Source organism: Danio rerio, chromosome 17 (genome assembly GCF_052040795.2).
Source record: "Danio rerio strain M-AB ecotype USA chromosome 17, GRCz13ab, whole genome shotgun sequence".
Lineage (NCBI taxonomy): Eukaryota > Metazoa > Chordata > Actinopteri > Cypriniformes > Danionidae > Danio > Danio rerio.
In genome coordinates, this window is record NC_141037.1 from 45976253 (window position 1) to 45993481 (window position 17229).

Below are 17229 nucleotides of genomic sequence, written 5' to 3' on the forward strand. Positions count from 1 at the left end.
AGTGGTTAGCACTGTCGCCTCACAGCAAGAAGGTCACTGGTTCGAGTCCTGGCTGGGTCAGTTGGCATTTCTGTGTGGATTTAGCCTGTTCTCCCCGTGTTCGTGGGGTTTCTTCTGGATGCTCCGGTTTACCCCACAGTCCAATGACATGTGATATAGATGAATTGAATAAACTGGCCGTAGTGAATAGGTGTGAATGAGTGTGTTTGTTTAGATGTTTCCCAGTACTGGGTTGCAGCTGTAAGAGCATCCGCTGTGTAAAACATATGCTGGAAAAGTTGGTGGTTCATTCCGCTGTGACAACTCTTAATTTGAAAAAAATGAATGAAAGAATGAACATAACAGAGTCTGTCACCATTCTTGGACAAGTGCATTTATTTGTTTTCGGTTCCCTTCGTTTTATTTATTTGCATTTTGGTTGTTTATTTTTTATTCATTTTTATTTATTTCTTCTTATTATTTTTTAATCCTTACAAACTCTGAAAATCTACAAAATATTTATACATTCATATCAGAATAGTTGCTGTGTAGTAAAACTGTAAAAAAAATATATTCACATTGCTACTGTGTTTACTGCATGTTATCAGATGAATGTAGCCTTGGTGAGAAAAAGAGACTTCTTTCAGATATGTCAGTTTATTTCTGAGGTGCCAAAGTGTATTTATTCCAGTAATTTGTATGTGATAATAACGAATGGATATATCTAAAGTGAAATCAAGCTTGGACATTTCCAATGTGAGCGACAGAGCTAACCACGTTACATTTTATTACATTCTTAAACTGAATAAACTGGAATACAAGTATTTTGGAATACTTGATTCTGATTGGTCAATCAGGACATTCCAAGATATGTTATTCCAATATAACAACCACTGAAACTAATCAGACAGGCACATCTGGGTAGTCTGAATCATTGTGACTATTCTTGTGTATATTTATAAAATTATTTATAGATATTTTACATTTCACACCGCTGTTCTCGACAATTTGGTGCCAACTTATGACTGATTAATAAGTAAGTTAGTGTGAGTTGTATTCAGACATTTTTATTTCTGTCAGCTGTATGTTTATAGCAGATATTTTTTGTCTGATTAGTTAGGTTTGTGATAAGTATCCATCACATAAAGGGATATGTTGCTCTGTTATGAATATGAGTAATTGTGTAACTGTTTTTAGTTTAAGGATTTTAATTAGGAGAATTTGCTGCATCTCTTTGCAATAAAAAATCCTTTATTCATTTTTTTTTTTTTTTTTTTTAAATGGATTGTTCGGGATTGGATGGATCTCAGCCCAATTGAGTAACTTTAGTTAGACAGAGAAAATTAAAGACCTGTTCAAAAAGATTTAACATTTACAACACAAAATGTCAGTGAATTTAAGACTTTTTAAGGCCTAAAATGTTGTTTTGATAATTTAAGACATTTTAAGACTTTTTAAGACCTCACGGATACCCTGAAGTAATAAGTGGGATAATGTACATCTAGGTGGTTGTTTTCACAAAACACTGCCCTTCAGTCTCATAGAACCGCTGCTGATAAGCCTGTCTGGATTTATTCAGGCAGAACCACCTCCTATATGTACTTTATCCCTTACTTATATTGTTTTAAAAAATAATGTTGAGTTCTTACCTTGAACTGGAGATTGGTTGTTCAAATGTTCTTGAAGGTCACTAATAGCCTCTTTTAAGAGTGTGATGTGCTCAGGCTTTTTATCCTCTAAACTAGCAAGTGGAATGTCTGTCATGTGAGGTAAGAACATTAATTAAACATGATTTTTTCACTCTCTCACATTCTCACACCAAAAAATGCAATTAGAGACAATTCACTAAAGCTGCTCACTTGATTTTCTAAAATCTGTGTGGTCTGTGTGGGTCTTAATGCCCCAGTATAGTGAAGGGGACTCTATATACTGCTCAGTGATCGCCGTCTTTTGGATGAGACATTAAACAGAGGTCCCGACTCTGTGTGTTCGATAAAAATCAAAGGATGTCATTCGAAAAAGAGTAGGGGTTTAACCCCGGCATCCTGGCCAAATTTGCCCACTGGCCTCTGTCCATTATGGCCTCCTAACCATCCCCATTTCATAATTGGCTTCATCACTCTGTCTCCTCTCCACCAATCAGCTGGTGTGCGGTCTGGCACAATATGGCTGCCGTTGCGTCATCCAGGTAGATGCTGCACACTGGTGGTGGATGAGGAGATTCCCCCCAATGTGTAAATTGCTTTGAGTGTCTAGAAAAGTGCTATATAAATGTAAGGAATTATTATTATTATTATTATTATTATTATTATTATTAGTATTATTATTATATTGGTGCAAAATGAACACCAGTAAAAGTAACACACAGTATTAGTTTTGAGCTATTCCAACTCAAAGCAATAAGTTGCTGGCTGTAGTTCACTTGACAGACCTTCAAAAATAAACATACAACTATTTTAAATTTTGAAGTTATATTACTAAATGCATTATTTGCATTAACCTGTTTAGAAACATACAGTTGAAGTAAATATTATTAGCCCTCCAGTGAGATTGTAATTCTTAAACCTTACTTCACCAGTTCACCAATGAAATTCTTATTGTTCTTTATTAAAATCTTCTTCTTCTTAGTATTATTATATTATTATTATTATTATTATTATTATTATTATTATAGGAAACAAAAATACAAGTGTTTGCCCGCTCAACCTAATAAATGGTTGGGCCACTCTTAGCATCAACAGCTGCAATCAAATGTTTTCGATAACTTGCAGTAAGACTCACTCATCTTTGCAGAATTGTTGTAATTCAGCCACATTGGAAGATTTTTGAGCATGAACCACAGTTTTAGGTCATGCCACAACATCTCAATAAGATTCAGGTCAGGATTTTGACAAGGCCACTCTAAAGTTTTAAAGAGCCCATATTATACATGAAATAGGGTCATATCTTGGTTGTAAGGGTCTCCAACAACAGTCTAATATGCATGCAAGGTCAAAAAACATTTTCATGGTCTTATAATCTGCATTTATTTTTACCTAATTATTCCAGCGACTCCCGTATGAATCGTCCAGTGATTCATTTGTTCCCAAACCCCTCCTTAGCGTGAAGCTAATCTGCACACTACCCTCGTCCACGGAGCTCCGTTAACAAAGCAGCACGCGTCACGTTTTTAACGTGACTTTGCACGCGATAAGAGAATATAGCCAGTTAACCTGATACAGTACACACGGTTACAAGTAACAAATCACAACTAAATACATTTGCAAGCTAGAGTAAACGAGGCAACAACTTTAATCGCACGTACTTACACTTGAGAAATGGAGGAAGAAACCCATCCTGACGCCCATCAGTAAGTTACTCTTTACTGATCCTTCCTTTAACAAACGCCGATGAAGTATTCTTTGTAGCATGTAGTTTCCAGAAGTTTCCAGTAGTTTCCAACTGCTTGGTTATAATGCTGAGGTTTCATCTTTGGGTAGAGACTCAATAATATCCATCTGCATTGTGACTTCAATCGACCGGCATGTGTGTGTTTGTGGGTGTGTGTGTGTGTCTGGGTTTCTATGTCAGAGGGCATAAAATCTTCCGGGTTTGCGCATGCACGTGAATAACTTGGTTTCGTTCGTACGTCATGGTGAAACACCTAATGACTCGGTATCAAGGCGACTCGTTTGAAGCACTATGAGTCGACTCTTTTATAGATGAATCAACCGTTTTAAACACTGTACTCTTACAGATTTAAGCCTTAGCTGGATACTTCACTTCACTTAGAGCTGTGTTACACACTACATGGAGGGGAATTTTCAAAAACCCATAATATGGGCTCTTTAATTTTGTTTTTATTCAGCCTTATTGAAGTGGACTTTTTGGTGTGCTTCATATCATTGTCATGCGGCAGAACCCAAGTTCTTTCAGATTGAAGTCACTCAGATGGCCAGACATTCTCCTTCAGGATTTTTTGGTACAAAGCAGAATCCATGGTTCCATTTATCACTGCAAGTCTTCCAGGTCCTAAAGCAGCAAAACAGCCCCAGACCATCACACTACCCCCACAACAATTTATTGTTAGTACAATGTTCTTTTTCTGAAGTGAAGTTACTTTTACACCATATATAATGGAACACTTTCCAAAAGGTTCAATTGTTGTCTCTACAGTCCAGTATTTTCCCCAAAATCGTGGGGATCATAAAGATTATTTCTGTCAAAACTGGAACAAGCTTTTATATTCAATTTGCTCAGCACTGTCATGAACACTCAACTGAAGTGAGCCTTGCAGTTCTTTGGATGTTGTTGTGGGGTCTTTTGTGACCTCTTGGATGAGTTATCGCTATGTTCTTGTGTTAATTTTAGACTTTCTCCAAAAGAAGAATATAATTAAAATAAAGCTTTTAGATGTTAGAATCAGTATGTTAATTTTAACGATGTCTACAGGGTAGTGTGCTCTAAAACAGTGACAAATTGTGTTTAGAAGAAAAAAAACCAATATTAACATTCAAAGCTTGCAGTTTGTCACTTGTACCTAAATGGATAATTTTTTTCTTTTTCCATGTAAGCTCATAATTCAGTTTCATCAATTTTTGACCAATCAGATGCTCTCTAATATCTCCCTCCTCCGAGACCCCTTCATTTTCTTTTTTATTTGATGCATTTGAGCTCAACCACTCTCACTGGCAGAGCTGTGATAAAACAAAACACTACTGGCTGTTTTTTTTAAAGGGGATAAGCTACTTTATGTCCCACCCTCTCTTCATGTGTCAGTGAGGATTACATAAAAAGTAAAAAAAAATGCACATTTTAAAGCACTTCACAGGACATTTAAATGTTTAAAGCAATGACAACATATTTTTTTTACATATAGTCATACTTTAATTTCTTAATTTACTGTTTATTAAGCATGTGCAACTGTCTGACAAGTGTAAGCTGAAATATAGGATTATTTAGCAAAATATTTGACTGATACCATATACTGCGATGAACTAATTTCAGACCTAATTGTTTCTTAAACATGCAGGTGTCTTGATAAATGTAACCATTTAAGAAGAAAAAAATAATTATTGTGCAGTGAATTTGATTAACAAAACCTATAATTGCTGTTTTCTGAATAAGTGTTTAAATAACTGTTGAATTTATTTACAGTATTTAAATCAAGTACATTATAGGTAACTGGAATTAAATTACCTAAAAGTAAGTAGTAACCCTTTACTTTTTACAGTTAACTAGCAGTTTACAATAACAAAATACCTGTAGTTTAAAAAAAGCATATATTTAAAACACTGTTAAAGGAGGATCATGAGAAAGGATACGAAGCGAGTTTGACAGACGACAAATGTCCACCTCTACTTTGGGTCTAACATCAAGGAGAAGATGAGGAGTTGAATGGTCCAGAATGCCTTTATAGTCCTGCAGTCAAAGACAAATGCTTGTGTATGTAAAATTTGAGAAGGGAAACTGCATAAGTGCAAAAAGACACATCTGATCTGCTTTTTATAATAAGCAGTTGCCCATTGTTGCCCACAAAATGCTCAGTAAATAACTGGCTAAGTCTTAAGATACAATCTAAGCTAGCAAATGGAAATTTAAATACATGTTGCTCTTCACTCTGTGCCCAGAATTGTAAAAAATAACTTTACCTGCACAGAGACTCTCTGTTCTCTGCTTAGGAGATGTAGCCTTCGACACTAGAAACGAAATAAAACAGAAATAAGAGTCAATAAATCAGAGCTGTTTTTTTTTTTTTTAAATAAATAAAATGGAAACGTCAACAATTCAGAGTTTTTCTGTCAATATGGGATGCTGTGTGCATATTAATAAGGAAAAAAAATTAACAAATGATTTTAGCAAATGCCGGCAATAAAAAACAAAGAGCGAAAAAGTTAGGGGGTCTAAATACTTATTTGAATGAATATTATTACATTATATTATAATATTAACTGAATATATATATATATATATATATATATATATATATATATATATATATATATATATATATATATATATACATACATACATACATACATACATACATACATACATACATATATATATATATATATATATATATATATATACATATATATATATATATATATATATATATATATATATATATATATATATATATATATATATATATATATATATATATATATATATATATATGCACACACAGTATAGAAAAATGTTTTAGGCATGATGATATCAGTCTGTGGCAGTGCCAAGGTGTTATGAAGCCTAGGTTCCTCTGTGCAGTGTCAGGTGAGTTTACTGGTCATTCAAATCAGGTATTCATACTTTTGGCAGAGTGGGCAGGTATTAAGTTCTGCTGGACGATCAAATCAGCACTCCATGTAACATCGCTTAAGTAATTCGTGCAAAAACATAGCCCAGAGCAAGTATTGAGGGCTTCACGTGTTCATACTGTTCAGTAATCCAACATGTCTAGATCTTTAACATTGCAATGTGTCTCATGAATTGAATAAATCAATTTAGTTAAGTAATTGTCCCAACCTCAATATTCTTTGTCATAGTGATGCCTTGTAAATATTTAATTGCAGCAGATTATACAGTAACGCATCACTGTCACATGCAAGTGTTAGATTTAATCATCTTCAGACCTTATCAGTAGCAGCAGAGCCACAGAAGTGCTCATAGTCCTGAAGCTCCGTTATGGTGGGTTTCTCTCCACACACCACACACTCTTTCTGCCGGGAGCGCAGCCGAATGGATCGGAAACGAGTCTGCTCACCATCAAACATCAGCAGCTGCTGTGCAAATGAGCCTGAACTCACCACTTAAGGACATATTTCAATATTCCTGGCCAACAATATGACAAAAAAAAATTGCATTTAAATGTACACAGTTGTTTCAGTTTCGGATGTCATTAAGGGTGAAAAGGATACATTCTTGACCGGATGCAATTTTTAGAACTTCCAATGCTTGAAGGCAGCCCATTATTCCAGGCACTGTAATTCATCAAAACAAGTCACTTCAAAGTCAGAAAGAGCCCAGTAACTTGTAACTTGCAATTGGGGAGTTACTTAATCAAATGTATGAGTTATTGGTGCAGCAAAAAGGACACAGCAAGGCTTTCAATACAGAAAGGATACTAAGTTTGCATTTCTTAATGTCTCTTTATGCCATGCCGGCCTCTATGACTATATTTATTATAAGAATCAGCGTTAGTTACAACTAAATTTCGATTCATTTGATTTAAACATATCCAGTGTTATTAACAGAATAAAGCTAATTCTTCAGGGGAAGAATGATTTTTGACATGAAGAGCACTGATTCATTTTCTCATAGTAAAAACATACAGAAGCATCTATGTAGAACTTATGTTAATGACAAAAATCCATGTTTTGTTTTGTTTTAAAAGATTTATCTTAAGCAATTTGTTAATTAACACTGACTGAATTTTGACTGTTAATCATTATTTATGCATACATTTAGAATTGTGTTATTTTAAAGTATTACATATTATTATCTTTTATGTATTTTGTGTAATGTGCAACCAGCAACCTTCGCTCTCCCTCATGAAGCAAATACGGAAGTAACTGAAACTGCAATTCATCGAAAATCCACTAGTCCTGGCTCCATATAGAGCAAATTTCTATTAACCCTACAGTTAAAATGGCCAACTGTACATCAGGAAAAATGTTTTTACAGCCTGGTACAAAGAACGATTTTGGTAAATAGCTAATTTTACCCTTCATGACAACTATGAGGAGGTGAATTGTTTTTATAATTTCATACGTTTTGTTTATATTTAGTCTGCATAATTAAGGGTGTGGCCACTTAATATAGTCATACAGTCATCTGAAACGTTTGAGGTGCGCCTCGCCTTGACTGCATTGTAAACGAGAGCAGGCGTGCGCAGTAAGAGGAGGGCTCAAAAATTACATCAGAAGTCGGACACCTGCTGAATCTCGCTGTTCAGCCACCTGGAATCGTCACCAGTGGCGGAGATCTCGTTCGCGTTTTTTTATCGCAGACGAATGACCTCATGAAAAAATACTATGGTGATTTATAGTAAATATTATTGCATTATTTTGAACATGTTTTTTCAGTATTGGGTTATGTTTATAGTTGTTGTGATACCAGAGCAACTATAAAACTTAAATAGGCTATTTTATAACATGGTTCAAAAGCACTACAGTATACATTACTATAGTATTTTTAATATGGGAGTGGATGCAATAGAAATATCACAGTTTTTACAAAAAAAATGTTCAGAATTACAGAAGATGAACAGCTCATTAACTAAAAGGGTGTATTTAAAATATAATTCTGTATATTCAACAAACGTTAAACAAAATAAACAGCTTAAACAGCAAGAAAACTTTCAAGAAACCTAATTTGGCTACATTATAAATGAAGTAGCCATAGATGCTTTTGAGTGACGGGTCATGACAAATGTTTGTTTGACAAATAAATTCTTAGGGGGTTAATTATATTGACAAGCTTATTAGGTCTATATAAACTGCTTTTACTCCAGCCAGACTAAAATAAACAGCCCAAGACTTTCTCCAGAACAAAAACTATTAGACTGTAGGAAAAACTGTGAAAATATTCTTGGTCTATTAAACATTACTTTTGACTTCACATACATATATATATACATATGTGTGTGTGTCTTGTTTACTACACCCTTTTCACTTCTCATATGAAACCACACAAAGATGAGGCATAATGACAAAACAGTCTGATTACCTTTGTCTGAATATATGTATATATTGGATTGACTTTCATTGAATAACGCTGCATAAAAATTACAATACAAAATTCAAACAAACATACAAAAAGTGAAAATGACAACAAACAGGACTTAAAACAGAGAGAAATAAAATACTGCACACACACATCCTAATGATTTATTAGTAATATTTAGTTATATTGGATAGGTCACGTTATGTTTTACGAAGATGTGTTTTGTTTTTGTTTGTGTGTAAATCTAAATAAATAACCATATGTAATGCTCTTTATGACTTTTTTTTAATTATCAACGAAAATACAAAAAAAAAATATTTAACAAATCCAGGTATAAACCTTAGTAAAACAAGATAATAAAGTGTAATGTGTCAGTCTCATCCAATCAGCATTAAGCTGTGTCGTCAGCCAGTCGTTTCCCATCATGCTTTTGGTAACGCAGTCTTTTGAGGGCAACTGCGGCCGACTGCTCTATCCGAGGTACCCGCCTCGCGATCGCGAGAGTATTTTGGCGCACGTCAGCGTGACATCAGAGCGAGGCGAAGGCAAGGCGGACACATTTCTAACCGGCATGCATCTTGCGGTGATCACCGGTGATCGATTCTGCGCAGATTTTGGCCAAGTCAAACGAGCCTGTTGTCATATAGTGTTATGGCAGGATTTCAAATATAGGATTTTCTAACACAGACTATATTTGAGGTATTTGAAGGTAATTCGCGTTTTCCTCCTGTAGAAAAAACGACATAAGAATAATACTTAATGGCTCGATGTATTACAAGTGTTTTTAAAAGTCTAAACACTTTATTGATATAGTTTACAACCAAGCACATGAGGTCAGAACACAAACTAATTGCAGGTAATGAAGTATTAAGCGTTTCTGGCAGGGAAAACCTATCTAAGCAAAATGCTAGCAGGCGTCTGTAGCTCCACTCACGCTTCGTTTCTTAGCCCTTGTTTGGTATCCCCTGGCCGGTTCGATGACATGCAAACTAAATGGAGACAGTTGGCCACGCCAACTTATAGCTTCTTTTGCGTTCTTCAAAAACCTATGGATGACGTCACGGATACTATGTCGATACCAAGTGTGCCGCAAGCCTGCGCTTGAGTGAAGGTCTCGGCAGTTAGATCGCCCCCTGGGTGCTGGCTGCAGTACAAGTCATAAAGCCCGCCTCCTCTGTGTTAATGAAGGAGACTTGAGCCCAAATAAAAAAATTAATTACACTTGCAATAAAATGTCCCGAAAGATGGTTCTGGTTGATTAAGGCACTGATTATTGTGCTGAAATAGGTGCAGATCTTCATTTTTGTAAACAGTTTGTTTTTAGCAGTAATTTAATTATTTTTTTTTTGTCTTATTTTACCATGACAAAATGAGTTTAGCAGTAAACTATAGTTTCTGACATACATGATCTGGTGGAACACTGTTTATTCGCTAAGGTCAGGGCTTTTTTCGGGCTTTATTAGTTTACTGATACACGCCTAGCCACCCAGATAGCAAAATACACTCGGGCCAGTTCTCGCCTGCCGGAGACTTACCCCTCAGACTGACTACCTCTACTGGAACTACTCTGGAAGCCTATGGACTCACTGCCCGATTCCAGCCAGAGTCAATCGAGCCAGATGCGGCGGCCGAGCAAGTCGACGCTGCCGCATGCGAGCCGGAATCACCCCGTGATGCTGCGAGTAGGTTATGTGCGCCATGGTCCGGAGCTGGCGCGATTAAATCTTCATTATATAAAACCCTCACCTTTGTTAACGTTATTACAACCATTTGTGTTGCTATGACAGCAAACGCAGGCTACTATGTAAACGCAAAGTGTAGCACTGAGTTTAACCTTTGAATAAAAATGCAAACAGCATACATCGCAAATATTTAAATAAAGGACAAAATAAATAATAAACCTGCATTGATTGCACAAGCATTAAATAATAATAAAATTGAATGAATTTTGGACTGCACAAGAATTAAGAATTTCAATATAAAAATGACAATAAAACTGCACAATAAATGACAAATAAACTAATTTAAGTATGGGAAAAATACAGGTGATCGTTAGCAGTAATTCTCTTTATGTGTCTAAAATAATAATCTCCACGTTGATCTCCTGTAAGGTTATTTGAACTTGCTTTACAGGACATCTCTGCATTTTAAGTTTCGGCATGTTATTGAGTAATCTACTAAATTTGCTGTTATAAAACATTCTTAACACCGAATCATATATAGCCTAATAGAGCTGTAAATGTTAGATATTATGTATTTACATCATTTACTGTTGGCATTATATTTGAAAACTCCAACTAAACATTAAAATGAATGCAAATTCCTCGTTGCCAGATATAATGAAGGCATCGAATAAACCAAATGAAAACGGAGACAAAAAAAATTAAATAAATAAACAATTCAAGTGAAAAACAATTAACAATATACTAGCGATGTTGCAGCAGATGGGCATTGTATTAATACTGCAAAGTTTTTTTTTGCACAAATTGCAGGGTTGGGATGTGTAAATATCCTGTTGATATTTAGTAATCTTGCTGTATTTATCTTCTAAATGCACGATTGTTTCCGCCTGGTAAATCGTTATGGTGTGTAGGCTATATTTTGGGTTCTGTTGATGGCTAATTAAAATAAAAAAAACCTTTCCTAACATGTACGTGTTGTTTATATGTTATTGTTCATATTTTACAAGTGTTATTTCTACCCCTATGAAGATAACAAATACCAACAACCCTGTTATAAGAGAATATATTATTTGTGCTCATATTCAGGCTAGAGTGTATAAAAAAGATTTTTTCTGCAGTCCAGCATGTATTACTTTTATTAAAGTTTAACAGCTTACATCACAACGTTTTTAAACTGTATATTATTGTGTGTCTTTAAATGTAAGTGCTTCTATTTACATCAGCGAGCTTTTGTTATAGTGCAGACACTGGCAGTCAAGTGAAAAGTTCGGGGGGCGTGGTTGATTTTACATAAAGCGTTTGGTTGGAAGCTCGATTCCGCTCATTTTCGCGGCTCCTCCTCTGGCTCCATCAGACAGTCCTTCTGCGCATGTCCAGGCTCCAATTTCAGCAGTCTTTTGTGACAGTTTGTGCCCGTCAAGCAGGCATTTTGCCCTCAAGGCGTTCAATAGTAAAAAGGGCTGTCGCGTCGTCCATATTTTTTACAGTCATTGGTCGATACCTTTTACAGTTTATGCTAATGTTGCTATTTGAAAAAAAATATCTGCAAAGTTCAAAACAATATGATAAACTATAAAATTATAAAAGTTTTACATCCCAAAAGAAAGAAGTCTGAGATGAGTCATCAGTAGTTCCTGCCTTTCTTCTTGCACATTAAACAGTTTTTGGAAAAGGAGGGAGCTCTCAGATTTCCCTCAAAAAAATCATTTTAATTTTGTTTCAAAGACGAAGGAAAATATCAAGGGGTACAACCAACATGACAGTGAGTAATTAATAACATAGTATTCATTATTCGGTGAACTAACTCTCTAAGGTTTAAATGGATTGTGTATGTGTAACATAATCTAGTTTTAACTGGAAAAATCAACAGTAAAAAATAATCATAAAGATCTGTAACTTTATAATGATATGCAGGAGAGGCAGACTGACCGACTCCCAGAACGCCTCCATCGGAGCAGTTAGTGACGGTCTCAGGAGGAGGAGGAATGGGGTACAAACATCGGTAACATGGTCCTCCTCTGTAGTTGTACACAGTGAGCTACAAGAAAAAAAATTTACATGAGTAAAAGCTCACCATTCAAGATAGTTTAAAAGTGATCAATGTTGATTAAAACTTTTTTTTTTCAGTATATTGTGTATCGAGTACTGGATTATTTAGCATGTCGTCATATTTATCATCAATATCACACATCCATTTTACAAATTTTACAGACGTGTATAGTTTCCTCTTAAGAAAAAACAGCACAAGCACACTGTTGATGCAAAATAAGTCATTAAAACCTATTACACCCCTTTATGCTTATATGAAAAATCAAAGATTTATGTCGATTATACATTGAACTAAAGCTGCGTTAACTAAACTAACTTTAAAAAGAGACATTTGTACAATTATGAATGAATAATGTAATCATAACTGTTAAATGAAGGGCTATACCATTTCACTTAGCAGCACTAACATATCACTTAGCACTTGTGTCACTTAAAGTTGCAGTAGGTAAGTATTTTCAGAAACATATTTTGTTGTGCTGGTTGAAAGTCTCTGCAAATTCCAATAGTAAAGATTAAAGTAAATGGTCTAAATGTATTTATATGTATTTTTATATTTTATTATTATTTTATATGATATAAATGTGTCAAACTAAAAGACTTTGACTTGAACAATCTCTTTATTTACAACCACTTTTTTTTAACACATTAATGAAAAATCACAAAAAGGATAAAAAAAAGGAAAATAAATATATATATAAGAGCTGGTTAACTCAATCATTCATCAATCCAACAAGTATTTCTAAACAATAATTTTTACCAACTTCCACAGGCATTGATTAATACACCATTTAGATCTAAAAGTGTCCACTTAACAAACTTATAATATGCATATTCTATATTAATATGTCATTTAATAAGTCCCCCCCACCCCCCAAAAAAAACATCAGTCAAACCCAGACCTGTCAGTTTCCTTTTCTGTGACAGCCAAATAGCCAATTTTGCTTTTCCAAAAATAATATTTCATAAAATATAGACTTGTATCTTGTTTCTGTTGTACTTAGGCCCATAAATAAAAAGACTGTGCATAAAAACATCTACCAACATTTGACAGTATCCATTTAGTTGATAAAAGAACATTTGTAATGCAGAGCAGGGGTGCTCAATCCTGTTTCTGGAGATCTACCTTCCTGCAGATTTCAGTTGCTACCCATATCACACAGACCTGCCTGTAATTAGCACGTGGTGTTCAGGTCCTAATTAATTTGTTCAGGTGTGTTTGATATGGGTAGCAACTGAAATCTGCAGGAAGGTAGATCTCCAGGAATAGGATTGAGCACCCCTGATCTAGAGCAATTTAAAAATAAGTAAATCCACATTGCAAAAAGGACACCCTTCCCTCACCTGTGGATCAATGTGTGCTCTGTGTCTGTTTGTGGCTATTATACCATGCACTATCCTCCACTGAAGGTCTCCAGACCTTTTTTCAAAGGGAGGTTTGTACAGGGTCCTCCAGCAACTTGTGTGGGAGGAATCTGGTCCAAAAAGAGTCAGGCACTTTGATTTCGTCAGGCTTTCAAGCATGTGGAAATGCACTACTTTTACACAAAGAGTATTCAGAGTTTTTTCCCCTGCATCTTCAAAAATACTTGGCTAAGGTGTTCTAAAAGAGAGAAGTACTCTTGTCTCCTGCCATTCCCCTGTATCTGCTGAAAGAATCAACTCTGGACAGAAGCGTCCTCCTACGAAGTCAATCTTAATGTCCATTGGAAAATTCTCCCGCATTTTAATCAACAGTCTCTCAGACACCCGAACTGATCTCATGCCCAGCATTTAACTATTGGCCATCAGGTCCATAGCAGAATTAAAAAGGAGTGGTTCATCTCTCGACCAGAGGCCCTGTATACTTCCAAGTTCTCTTGAAACCTTAAATTGTGACCATGTTCCTCAGCAGTGATCTGTAAAAAGCTTTTAGACCAGTTAAATTCAGCTTGTTAGTGTGCATTAAAAATAAGTGACGATCCAGATGTTACCAGCTTTCTTTAAGAGTGCACAGGCAACTCCGACCCAACACACGTCCTTCCTATAAAGCAACCTCTAAGCCGTCTGAAGTCTAAAGGCTTCAACTCTGGATCCAATATCCGCAAGTCCTTGTCCACCTTCCTGGATAGGCAAGTATAAAACTGATGCCACTCAGCCAGTGTTGTCCTGACCAGAAAAAGTCTGGTCAAAAATGAGTTGTTTTTGGATACTTGCCACCAGGTACTTGGGGCGCTCTAAAATCCTCAATATATGCCAAAGAATTGAGGCCACCAAGTTGTTGCATATCGATACTCTCCTCCTATAGGAAAGCTGGGGTAGCAACCATCTCAAGCGAGACAACCTCGCACACACTTTCACCACAAGCCCCACCCAATTTTGTTTTATAAAACCATCAGTGCCTAAAAAAAAACCCTAGATTTTTGTAACCCATTTTGCCTAACTGCAAATTACCCGGGAGCATAGGACGATTAGTAGCTTAACCACACCATAGAGCATTACTTTTACTTCAGTTCATTCTTGCAGATGATCAAGAAATTTGCTAGAAATTATAGATTTTTATTCGAAATTGTAGTATTATAAAGTTGTCTAACTGTCTAAGTTTTTCTAAATGTCTCTAATAACATGATCTAGTAAATTGTCTACTGTCATCTTCATAGTGCGCATTCATGTTTTAGGAGGTGTGGCTTTGGATGGCGGAGAAGGGACTGTGTTTTCAAAGCTATTTTGCTAACGGATAGCATTTTGGCAGATCACCCACTGCACCTTTAAAAACATAAAAAGAAAATATTTAAGTCCAAAAGCAAGTCTTGTGACAACCTTTAGGAACTGCACGATCTGATCTGATTTTGGGAATCGCTGATTCTGAAGACACTGAAGATCACTCTGCATAAAAATGGTACACCCTAACTATTCCTGTGAAACACTATATACACACAAAATAAATTTAAATATATATATATATAAACAGATTTTATTCTAGTCAAATTAAAAGAAAAATACTTTTACCAGAAAAAAATTATAACTGGAAACACTGTGGGGGGAGTGAATAACCAGAACTCTCCTCCTCCCTCAATACCATACTTGAGATACATCAATACTTCCCTTGAGCAAGGCACCAAAATCCCCAACTGCTCCTTGGGCAGCTCACTGAGGGGGGAGGAGATTTCTAATTATTCTTTGTTTTGTCTGTTAACACTTTGTATAATAGGTCACTTTGCATAAGGGTGTCTGCTAAATGTAAGTTCACCGTGAAAAATGTTTTCGCTCTATTAAACATCCCTAGGAAAATATTTGTAAACGAATTGAAATTTCACAGGAGGCTAATAATAAATAAATTACCAATGTTTGGACTCTGGAATTGCTTTTAGTTCAGAGCCACAAAACTAACTTTAAAACAAGCAGTTCATGTTCACAATGCTTCATTCGACTTCAACACGTGCAGTTGCTCAAGGCACGTGCCTTTACTCACCTGTAAAGTGCAGTAATGGTTACAAACAATTCTGTTGTAATCAGTATCTATACATCATAATAATGACACCCTTTCTGCCTCCTTTAGTTATTCTAATGTCGGTTGCACGCTGGATGAAAAAGTAGTGCTGCACTGTGTTTAAAGCATCTGACACTTTAAAATTACTAGGACCTTAAATTAAATCTACAACTTTAAATGAACCCTGCAAGAGCCAGTAGAGATTTCGCTGGCTGCAGCTATGATAAAGATAATGAAGAGATCTCTCACCTGTCCTTCCATTCGTAAGGCACTTGCTGACACTAAAGGCCTGCTGGTCAGAACACAGGCATCATTCACGAGGTACCGTGTGGGAACATTGTCTGAACAGTCTGCCACAATGTCATACATAAGACGAACAGTCAAGGAGACAAAGAAGTCAAACTTGCACTAAACACAAAACTGTAGAAAGTAAATTAACACTCATCAGCAATTAACCAGAGTGGATACTGTTGGATGAGTTGTATGGCATTCTCTCTGGACAGCTGGAGGTGATAGGGAACACACTGTACAGTGGAGTTCATTCTGGAAGAGAACAGCTAGTCAACTCTCATCTATTCACCTGTGTCTTAAAGAGATAGTTCACCCAAAAATATATAGCAGTTTAGTTAATTTAGTCATACTCAGGCCATGAAAAATGTTGATTTTTTTTCAGTAGCTGAATCCGTAGGCCTTGGTGATTCATATAACATTTGGTGATTTGTCTAACTCAAGTCAATACGCTTATTTCACACGACAGCGATTTTAAAACACGAAAGCGAGGCTGCGGTGGAAAGAAAACCGGAAGTATAGGATCAGCACTGTAAACATTGCAACAACATGCTGTTGACTACAAACCTCCAGCTGTTGCTGTGATTTCAAAATGCAGAAATGGTGTAAACATCACTTTAACATGATTAAGTTAAGCTTAATTTAAACAGTTAAAAGCTTATTATGCATTAAATAACATCACAATTGCTTTACAAATAATACACTTTTCAATTCATCACACTAGGTAAACACCTTGGGGACGCTTCTTAGCTTCAGACCATGTATCCTGGTGAGCGATAAAACACTTAAATGTCCTCTATGGCACACCCCCGTGTTGTCTGTAATATAGTTGTACCGGTACTGAATTTTTAAAAACCTTCATTTCCCACAAACATTTAAGCGACGTTGAGTGCACTCATAAACACAGCTGATTTGTCATTCTATTCAACAGTGCTCATCAGAAATTACTGTGATTGGCTGTGATCATCAGTTCACCACTCTTCATGAAATGAAAACACACATAGACCTACATTGGAGCGTTTTAAAGCCGTGAAGATCAGTCGATTGATCAGCGGA

The 17229-nt window shown here is 35.8% G+C and overlaps 1 protein-coding gene across 3 annotated transcripts in view; it reads right to left on the reverse strand.

Moving 5' to 3' along the window:
- mocs3 (molybdenum cofactor synthesis 3) overlaps positions 1–17229 on the reverse strand; it is a 29906-nt gene that overhangs the window by 816 nt on the left and 11861 nt on the right. The window contains exons 5-12 of one of the 3 annotated variants that reach the window (NM_200127.2): positions 16354–16428; positions 16135–16252; positions 12300–12408; positions 6882–6944; positions 6597–6760; positions 5610–5657; positions 5283–5379; positions 1629–1736 (exon numbers count right to left, since the gene is read on the reverse strand). In NM_200127.2, coding sequence (NP_956421.2) covers positions 1629–1736; positions 5283–5379; positions 5610–5657; positions 6597–6760; positions 6882–6944; positions 12300–12408; positions 16135–16252; positions 16354–16428 — 782 coding nt within the window. Of the gene's footprint in view, positions 1–1628; positions 1737–5282; positions 5380–5609; positions 5658–6596; positions 6761–6881; positions 6945–12299; positions 12409–16134; positions 16253–16349; positions 16429–17229 lie in introns of all 3 variants that reach the window. The other 2 variants (XM_087288710.1, XM_087288711.1) reach the window with 2 other exon arrangements.